The sequence below is a fragment of the Artemia sp. Qi Xiang Cuo genome, chromosome 8, assembly GCF_049724085.1.
Source record: "Artemia sp. Qi Xiang Cuo chromosome 8, ASM4972408v1, whole genome shotgun sequence".
Taxonomy (NCBI): Eukaryota; Metazoa; Arthropoda; class Branchiopoda; order Anostraca; family Artemiidae; genus Artemia; species Artemia sp. Qi Xiang Cuo.
The window spans coordinates 58,323,285-58,334,227 of record NC_142801.1 but is presented as its reverse complement, the minus strand read 5'-3'; the positions used below and the strand labels follow the sequence as shown (position 1 = coordinate 58,334,227).

General features: G+C 41.3%; 2 protein-coding genes across 2 annotated transcripts; both read left to right on the top strand.

Annotated features, from left to right (window-relative positions):
• The first annotated feature begins 1,289 nt into the window (after positions 1–1,289).
• Positions 1,290–1,829, top strand: LOC148949611 (protein CFDP2-like). Its single transcript, XM_089092738.1, has one exon. It carries the CDS (start codon positions 1,290–1,292, stop codon positions 1,827–1,829), a length of 540 nt encoding a protein of 179 aa, XP_088948864.1.
• Positions 1,830–1,918: 89 nt separating this feature from the next.
• On the top strand, positions 1,919–2,551 carry LOC148949610 (protein CFDP2-like). The gene has a single exon (XM_089092737.1). The coding sequence runs from the start codon at positions 1,919–1,921 to the stop codon at positions 2,549–2,551; it is 633 nt and encodes a 210-aa protein (XP_088948863.1).
• The last annotated feature ends 8,392 nt before the right edge of the window (positions 2,552–10,943 follow it).

The window sequence follows — 10,943 nt, the reverse complement described above, 5'->3', positions numbered from 1 at the left end:
TATTGACTTGGGGGAGAACTCCCTCACATACGTTATAATTTCTGTTCGTTTTAAGTTATAATATTTCTTCTTACATTTCAGTTGAAAAAACTTGTTTTTTTTTATTTAATTTCTGATCGTTTTTTAAATTATTCTTGGAAATCCGGCGCCCCCTTCATCGAAATGTCCCTTCCCCCAAAGAAACATCCTCCACGGAACGATTCTCCAGAGTAACCCCCTCCTCTAGCCCACCCTCCTGAAACAATCATTACTGAAAATGTTTTTATACTTCCAAATAACCATTAAATAATGCTTGGAAGTCCGGTGCACCCTTCAGTGCCTTTTGCATTCCCCCTTTAAAACTTCCTTCATTAACAGATCCTCCAACATAACCACCGACCCACCCATCCCACCCACTACGAGAAAAAAAAAAACCTCCTGAAAACTTCTGTATACGTCCCAAAAACAAATACAATAAGTTAAAATTTGGTTAAGTTCATAACTTTTATCCCTCCCTCTGGGTACTTCGGGGGATTAAGTCATCCTAAAAGACTTATTTATCATATTTTCGACCATGCTGAACAAAATGGCTATCTTAAAATTTTGATCGGGTGACTTTGGGAAAAAAATAAGCGTGGGAGGTAGCCTAGTTGTCCTCCATTTTTTTTGTCACTTAAAAAGAGCACTAGGACTTTAAATTTCCGTTCCAATGAGCTCACCCACGATATTCTAGGAGCACTGGGTCGATACGATCACCCCTGCGAAAAAAAACAAAAACAAAAAAACAAATAAACACGCATCCGTGATCTTTTTTCTGGCAAAAAATGCAAAATTCCATATTTTTGTATATCGGATCTTGAAACCTCTATAGTAGGGTTCTCTGATACGCTGAATATGATGATGTGATTTTCATTAAGGTTCTATAACTTTTAGGGGGTCTTTCCCCCTTTTTTTGAAAATCAACCAAATTTTCTCAGGCGCGTAAATTTTGATGGGTAGCATTAAACTTGATGAAAGTTATATATTGGAAATCAGCATTGAAATCTGATTCTTTTGATATATCTATTGGTATCAAAAACCCGTTTTCTAGAGTTTCGGTTACCATTGAGCCGGGTCGCTCCTTACTTACAGTTCGTTACCACGAACTGTTTGACTTTTATCGCCACTTGTCTGGCACTAAAAGGGCGCACTGTCGGTAATAGATACATTCGGCCCCTGCTAGGGACAGAGAGGAGTGGCTTACCGCTGTCCCGAAGCCAGCCAAGAAACCCCTTCTTTAACTTTAATGATGAATGAATAAGAGATCAAATATGAGAACCAGTGCTACCGCGTCCGGGGTAACCGACGATAATGCGTTAAGAGCTACTTCGTCCGGGGCAGCCGACGACTCGACAACCGTGAATCGCGCGGATATATCTACGTTGACAACTCCAACCCTGGAAGCTATTGTTTCTCCAAAAATAACTATGTCAAAAGGTACCCTCAACACTAGAACCCTCGCTAAACAAGGAAGAATAGACCTTCTCCTAAGAGAGATAACACGGTACAGCTGGGACGTTATCAGTCTTGCCGAAACCCATCTTCCAATCACTGGTGAAGAGAAACATGGAGATGTTACCCTTCTACTTTCGGGACGTAATGATGGGAAACATCGACAAGGTGTAGGTTTCCTACTGTCTAATAAAGCCAGAAAATCCTTTATCTCTTTAACCCCCCTCACAGAACGGATCATCATGATCCGCCTGAAAGGTTCACCCACCAACCTCACAATTATCCAAGTATACGCTCCGGATTCCAGCAGAGACGACAAAGAGTCTGAAAACTTTTATCTCCAGCTTAAAAAAGTCTAGTTGATTCTGTCCCTAAAAAGGACATAATCTTTGTCATTGGTGACTTCAACGCCATCGTTGGAAACAACCACACAGAACACGAAGATGTAATGGGCAAATTTGGACATGGAAAAATGAACAGACGAGGAGAACGCCTTATCGAATTCTGCAGAGACAGTGATTTAGTCATTACAAACACACTGTTCAAGCACAGACCTCACCGTAAGACATCCTGGACCTCACCGGATGGAAAAACTAAAAACTTAATAAACTACATCCTCGTGTCTAGACATTGGAAAACGTCCGTCCTAAACACAGTCACGCTAGCTGGTGGTGACTTTGACAGCGATCACTCGCTTGCCATGTCTAGGTTCAAAACAAGACTTAAAACAGCATCAAAGTTGTCTAAGAAAACCCTCAAATTTCGAGTAAATCTAATGAAAGACGAGAACACACGTATGACCTATATCAGCATTCTATCCAAAAAAATTTCGGAGATCACGTCGAGCTCTCCACCTATCCTTTCTAAGGAAGATATTGACAATCTGGTGACTAGCAGCACAAATATCATATGTGATGTCCCTCATTCCACAGTGGGTACCCAGAAAAACATTCAGAAACCTTGGATAACAGACGAGATCATCTCCCTCTGTGACGAAAAGTGCCAACTCACGAAAAAGCAAGATAAAGAAAGCAGGGACCGATACAAGCAACTCAAACGAGCTGTTGAGAAAACCATCTGACGTGCTCATCGTGCTTTTATTAAAGAAACCTGTAATCAATGTGAATCGGCCTTCAAGAAAGGAGACCCCCACTACATGGATAGAAGAGTGCGGGACTTGGCCAATAAGAAGGGAATCAAAGCGTTTTCCCTTGTCAACAAACATAGAAACGAAATACAATCCACAGATGAAATCCACTGTTAGTGGAAAAAACATTTTAAAAATAAACTTAATCTGGACATCCACCCAGACACAACAATTCTCTACACTTTCCCCATAACCTCTACAGATCCAAGTCCTCCCCCTCTTCACTATGAAATAGAAGCAGCTATCAGAGACTTGAGATCAAACAAAGCTGCCGGCCCCGATGGAATCCAGCCCAAACTACTGAAAGTAAACTGCAAACCGCTCCTTGACCTTTACCACAAATTTGCCACAGCTGCTTGGGAAAAATGTCACTTCCCCTCACCCTGGTGCGAAGCCATGATAATCCCCCTGCATAAGAAAGGCTCAAAAGCTGTCTACGACAATTACCGCCCAATAAGTCTTACTAGCCACGCAGCAAAAATCCTCACAACAGTCATGCTCGGGCGTATACGAGCCATTTCCTTAATGGTCATTCTGGAATACCAAGCCGGCTTCTGACCGAATTGATCAACAATTGATCAGATATTCACTGTTCGGCAGATCATGGAAAAGTATAGCGAACTTGGCCGCAGAATCTACCACCTTTTTATAGACTTTAAACAAGCTTTCGATCAGATATGGAGAGAAGGTCCATGGCACATCCTTCTTCACTTTGGCACCCCATCCAACCTGATCTTGCTGATCAAAGACATGTATAAGAAGTTCAGTAGCCGCGTCATGACTGGAGATGGACTTACCGAGAGCTTCGAAACCTCTACCGGTGTACTTTAAGGTTGCCTAATATCACCGAAGCTGTTCAATCTCTTCCTAGCTGCAGCCCTTTCACTCACAGACAACCCATCTGGCGCCCTTGTCAGAGGTGTGGTGATAGACAAACTAGCATATGCTGATGACATAGACCTAATAGCCAAGTCCCTTCAAGATCTACAATCTCAGGCTAAAAGCGTTCACTCGTCCACCAGCCTCTTCGGGATGGCCATCAACACCTCAAAACGAAAGCCATGCTTTGCTCACGCAAGTTCGATTCACAGGTAAATCTCAGCCTTCAGCTCGGTTGAGATACCATTGAGTGGGTGGATGGCTTCACCTACCTTGGGAGCTTACTTACTTCTAATAACAACCAACTCAAAGACATCAAGAGACGCCTGAAACTTGCGAACTCCAGTTTTAAAGCTCTGATGCCCTTCTGGAGGAATAAGAAGAACAATTCTCAAAACTAGACTCTTCTACTCCCTCATTATTCTGATTGCCATCTATGCCTGTGAATCCTGGACGCTTAAAAGAGACGATCAATGCCGCCTAGCTGCTTTTGAAACCAAATTCCTGCGACGCATCTCTGGTATCACCTACCATGACTGAATCTCCAACTCCAAGCTTCTCCATAATCGGAAAGTCAAATTTACAATACTGGAAAAAATAAAACCACAACAACTCAAATGACTTGGACATGCCCAACGCATGGCTAGCACTCGTCTCCCGAAGATAACCTTCGATGGACGAGTACACGGTTCTCGCCCCCAGAGGTCGCCCTCTGAAGAGATGGAAAGAAAACTTCTCACCCTACAAACTGCCACAACTCTGCCGCCTGGCCGACAACAGAAGCACCTACAGGAGGCATATCAATGAACAGGTTAAAGAAGAGGCCCCAAATCACCTTCAAGGACGGATGGGACATAAGTCAAGTCAAGTGTTTGGCTTGTCTTTGATGTATTGCTTGAACCCAAGTCGGCCCTTGAACGGGACCATTTGTTTATCCACAGATTGCCATTCTTCGTTTGGGACTTCTCGCATATTCTTCCAGAGCCTATCATACAAGGGTCGAACCTTAAAGAGAGGGCCGTATCCCCGATTCCCATTTTTGATTACTTTGAAGATATCATTTGCGTGGAAGAACTGTCTCATTCTTTTGAATCGGTCGCGTGCCATAGGGTTAGCCACTGGAGGATAACGTGTAGCCTTTTCCCAGTACATAGACATGTGGGTGAGTTTCACAATTTCCATAAGCAAAAGGATTCCAAGTAATTGTTCTATTTCTTTGATAGAATATTTCAGCTCCAAGTCTTTCTCCTGCCGAGCATACCAATTCGTCTCTTTTACAAGGATACTTATAATTTCAGAGTCAAAGAACTTTTGGAAGAATATGATTGGAGTAACCAGAGACGAGTCGGGACTTGGCATTTGCCCTTTTCAGTCCACGTCATTCTCTGCCACAGGGGTTTTCTTCCAGATTTGTCTCTTTTCAGCCGAAGATTTAGGAACCACGGCTGCTTCGGCTTCATCGCGGAGGGATTTTGTAGACTTTAGGTGAGATTTTGCTCTTCGACTGAGTGGCAGATCGTATTCATCGTTACTGTCATCCCAACTACTATCTTGCTCGTCTTCAGCTGATTCACAAGAGAGGGTCATTGTCGTCTTAAGAATCCTCCAAATTCAGGTCAGAGAGATCCCCATCCGGCTCTAACACATGGGAGACAACAGTGCTGAGGTCCAATCTTATTAGTCGTCCTTCATGTCACCTCCTCAGGACTTCCTGCAGACTTTCTTCACTCCCTGCTATTGCCGCATGGACCAATGAAGATGTTGAAGGCTCCATAATCTCGATGGCTCTTCAGCTACTGTTAGTAGATAGTAAACTGGTGAAATTGGCAGATAATGCATCGATTATATATGGATGGCCTTACGGTTTTAGACAAATTCATTCATTTAAACTGATTTTTATATCCGTAAAAGAGGTCACCCCCCAGGCCATCCCTAATGCTTTCCCCTAAATTGATTATATCTATTAGAATCCTGAACGTTACGACGCTTGCTAAACAAGGCAAAATAGATCTTGTCCTAAATGAACCTAACCAATATAAATGGGACATTGTGGGACTTTCAGAAACACACCTCCCTACCACTGGCGAAAACGGATCGGCAACACTAGTCTGATACTGCCTGGGAGAACCGATGGTGTCCATCGTCAAGGTGTTGACTTTTCGATGTCGAGTAAGGCATGAAGATCCCTTATTTACGTGACGCCTGTGTCAGAACGGTTGATTCTGATACGAATGAAAGGATCACCGATCAACATCACGATCATACAATTCTACGCTCCTGACTGCAGCAAACTAGATGAAGAGTCTGACAATTTCTACCTTTGACTGCAAAGCCTAATTGACGCAGTTCCCAAAAAAGACCTTGTTGTTGTCATTGGCGACTTCAATGCTATTGTTGGTGCGCTTCTACTGGAAACGAAGATGTTATGGGTAAAATTTGGCCTTCGACGACTTAACAAGATGGGAGAACGCCTCATTAAATTTTGCAGAGACAGTGATCTAGCTATTACCAATGCTCTCTTCAAACACAGAGAACGTCGTAATGCGACATGGAACTCACCGGATGGAAAAACTCGTAATCTTATAAATTAAGCGCTCGGTCTCTAGGTGGTGTAAATCGTTTGTGCTAGATACTTTCACCCTCGCAGGTAGCGATTTCGACAGCGACCATTCCCTGGCCATGTCTGCACTAAAGATACACCTGACATCTTCCGCAAAGCTGAATAAGAGACCCACTCGTTTCAATACACATCTTCTCAAAGACCCTCAAACCCGCCAGACCTACATCGATGAACTGTCTACTCAAATATTGGACCTTCTTTCTGATATTCCTATAACTCTATCTAAAAAGTATATCGATAAACTGGTCACAGACTCCTCTAAGATCATCAGCGAAGTAGCGATGTCCACCATAGGAACAAAAAAGGGTGATAAAAATCCTTTGATAACCAACGAAATTACTTTATCATGTGCTGAAAAACGAAAACACCATAATAGGTCAGACAGAGAGAGCAGGTACAGATATAAGCAGTTGAAGCGTGCTGTAGAAAAATCCACCCGTAGATCCCATCGCACCTACATTAAAGACAAATGCGAACAGTGTGAGTCTGATTTTAAGAAAGGCGACTGACACTTAGTGTAAGAGAGTTCGTGAGCTAACAAGCAAGAAACGTCTCAGTTCTTGTGCACTGCTATATAAAAACGACTCCCAGATACAAAGCACAGAAGGTATCCGATCGAGATCGATGGAGCTTTCAAAGAAAAGCTTAATCCTGATATTCTTCCAAACAATTCTGTCCTGGACCTGTTTCCCGTTACTGTCTCAGACCCCAGCCCACCTCCTCTCTGTTCTGAGGTTGAAGATGCCATCCAAGCACTGAAAACTAAAAAGGCCCCTGACCCGGACGGAATACAGGCATAACTGCCGAAAGTCCGGTGTGAACCTCTTATAGATCTTTTCCACAAGATTGTATCCGCTGCCTGGCAAAAGGGTCGTTTCCCAACTTCTTGGTGCGAAGCAACAATTGTTCCGCTACACAAGAAGGGGTCAAAGGTGATATGTGATAATTACCTTCCTATTACCCTAACAATTCAAACTGCCAAGATCTTCACCCGAATTATACTCCAACGTATCAGAGCCGTGTCTTCCTTAGTCATCCAAGAATTCCAAGCCGGTTTTCCTCCTGGGAGATCGACCGTTGCCCAAATTTTCACTGTTCACCAGATTTTAGAGAAATACCTGGAATTCGGTCGCAACCTGTATCAGCTCTTCATCTACTTTAGGCAAGCATTTGACATTATTTGGAGGAATGGCCCATGGCATATTCTCCTCCAATAGGAAATCCCACGAAACCTAATGGAACTTATCAAAGATATGTACTCCAAATTTTGGAGTCGCATCATGACTAGTGAAGGTCTCACTGACAGTTTCCAGACGTCCGCAGGTGTCCTTCAAGAATGTATCTTGTCTCCAGAGCTGTTCAACCTCTTCCTCACAGCAGTCTTATCCCTGGTGGAAACAACTTGCGGCACGCATATAAGGGGTGTTCAGACAGATAAGATAGCCAACGATATCGACGAAATGGCTGAAACACCCGAGGATCTACAAGCCGTTGCTAACGACGTCCTGGAAGCCACTAGTTCTTCTAGAAATGATAATAAATGTATAAAAAACAAAGGCTATGTGATGTTCATGAAAGCCGCGGAACATAGACGCTGAAGGAGGATGACAATCGTCGACTCGCAACATTTGACACTAAGTGCCTCCGCCGCATCGCCGTGATCCGAAGACCTTGATAGAATCTCAAATGTCGAACTTCTTGAGCGCCTTAAAATACAATAAACAATTCTCATGAAAATCCTGCTCTAGCAACTTCGATGGCTCGGTCACACACAACGAATGAGTCAGTCCCGTCTCCTGAAAAATCTCTTTCGAAGGCCAAATTCACGGCCCTCCACCTCGTGGTCGTCCCCCAAAAAGGTGGAAGGAAAACTTTGCACCTCACCACCTCTTGGACTTTCTTCACCTAGCAAAAGACTGTGAAGAAAACAAAAGGCACATCCACGCCATCACGAAGAAAGAGGCTCCAAGACAACCTTCAAGGACGGACGGGAATTTCGAAGATGTCATTCGTCGCCTTTGACCACCGTCGTGCGTTGATATTGTTGGTATCCATAAGATCCATAAGGTATCCATTCCATAAGACATTATAGGATTATAATTTAACGGAATCAAAACCAAAATACTTAGCCGGTCAAGTATTTCACAATCAAGTAAGTCAAGTCAGCCAGGATCAATTATTATAAATTAGCTATTTATTGATCAACCAGGATCATTTATTATAAACTAGCTGTTTATAGTTCAACCAGGATCAAAATTTAGTACGGTATTTCATAATTTTCCGGATTTTCTTTTTACCGTTCCCGACAAAGATTCCTCTCCCGACAAAGATGCCACTACTAAAACAATTGCACCCTTCCATTCCATAAGACACTATAGTATTATAATTTAACAGAATGAAAACCAAAATACTTGGCCGGCACGAAAACTTAAGCCTCCAAAAATAAGTAGAAAGTAAGTAGATTTAATATTTGGAAGTAGAATAGTCCCAAAATAAGTATTCTACTACCAAAATAAGTAGAAGTGGAAACGCTGGCTATATTACTGAAAAATATTCATGTTGAATAAGAAAGCTAATAGAAAGTAGAAATAATTCTAAGATTTTTGATGAAACATGTGTAAACTATACTAAACTTTTCGGCGGCTCAGTATTGTACTCCCTCCCCCAGGGCGGATGGGCCTTATAAGATACATACTTAAAAACCGTCCTTGCTTGTGGATGAATAAAAATTCTTGAATAAAATAATACAGATGGAACCATCAGACACTAACGAACACCACAAGATTTTTTTCCTTTACCAAGCAACATAAACTTCAATACTACCCGAGTCAGATTTATTTCATTTCACAAAATCCAAAAAATTTCACTATGTCAAATTCAGTACTGCGCGAACGTTATTAGATGACTCATAAAGGGGCAAAGTAATATACCATTCGATAGCTCTCGTTCTCTTGTTTCTGGCTATGCAGATAATTTCTTGTTTCAACTAATCAGAAAGGAGCTACAGGCAAAAATCTTGGCGTGCCTTTATAAGAGCCACCAGCCATCAAAGGGTTAATGCGACAAAATTAAGCTATTAACTACATTTAAATTCAGGGTGTAGTTAATTGAAACAGAAGTGACCCCAAAATATAATTCATAAGAAATTGTATGGAAATTTATTTTCATACTTATTTTTTTACAAACGGTTGGTCTTTATCTCTTACTCTGCTACATGATATCTGCGTTTGAATATTGATCAAACAGTTCGATGGAATGAACTTTAAGTAATTCGACCCAACAAGAACCGAAACTCTAAAAAAGAACAACTACAAAACAAAAAGAACTTTTTTCGTTTTTGATTTTCTTTTTTTTTACCAGGTGATGTATCTCTTATAAAATATCTCTTCTCACGAGATGTATGTATCTATCCTAACATCTCTCACGAGACGTTAAGTATGTACATGAGTATATGACACAATATCTCATATTTCAGACAAAAAATGAAGTAACTTAATAGTCCGAGAGGAGCTCAGCAGAGGAAAAAGCAGAAGTCCAAAATTTTGGAGAATCTGTCTCTGACCAGCTCGATGCTAAGGTTTGTGCAACCTACATTAACAATTAATATTGAAGCTTTAGACTGCAGTGAAGCAAACAAAACCCAGCACAAACCTACGAATATACTGAACATTCTGCAGGAGTTAATTAAAAATCATTGAAACCCTTCAACGATGTATGTATTTATTGGGGAGCCCTCCATTTTCTCGAGGAAAGAGTAGCCAAAAAAGGTGATGAATTTGGATATCGCTGCTTAAATGGTCGAATTGCATTGCCACCTCCACAGTTTCCAAATAAATTGGTTTGCCTTTTCTTAGGATTTTAATTGCTTTTTATAGAGTTTCACAAATGAATCTGAAATTTGAGCTCATGTTTCGCTTTAGCTTCATTCAACGATCGAACCATCAATACTCATAACGTTTTTAGTGATTTTGTGATTTCTCATCCATCACGAACAACCCAAGGTGATTTTGAATCACCTTCATATAGTCAAAAATAATATTTAGACCCTGTTGAAGCTATTAAAGAATACCTTATACATTCTTTAATTTATGGGATCACTTGTAACCTTATGGATATGTTGGAAGAGTTATTGCGAGACACAAACAAGTATGCCAAAGGTTACAGGAAAATGCGAGAAGTGGAGAATGATGTAAATCAACATTCTGCTTTACTGGGACAACAGCCTCAAAATTTTCCGACCATTTTCACTTTGCCAGATGGTGTAAATTATAGACGGTTCAACCCTCTTGCATGTAAGGAAGTACCCGCTGTTCTTGGTTTTAATGCTGACCATAGTTTTCCGTAAAATGAAATGGTTGTAAGGAAGCGTGGCAAAAAATATCTTCAATATAAAAATACTCACCATCGGGTGGGGTCCTTACCCTATCCATTGTTTTACCCTAATGGAACGTCAAGATATACAAGCAAGTCGTCTACATTTAACACGACTTAAATAAGCGAGGTTTGGTATCGCTTTTCGACCTAAACATGGCAAAACCCTTTCTCTGCAAGCTGTAACACCGGAACCGCGTTGGATAGCTTTCAATATTTTACATTGCTGTGGAAGACTTTTCCAACAATATTTTTTGCATTATATTTTATGCAGATATTTGGGTTGAGCGTGATCGCATCCAAATGGAAAAAAAAACTATTGAAAAGAGCCAGAAAACTATTATGGCCGAAAACTGCGTAGGTGCTACAAAACTTATCAATGTCAATGACTTGGGTTCGAAACAAAATGAAGTCGTTGGCAAAAATTAATACTTCCGTTATAGTTCATCGGATCAA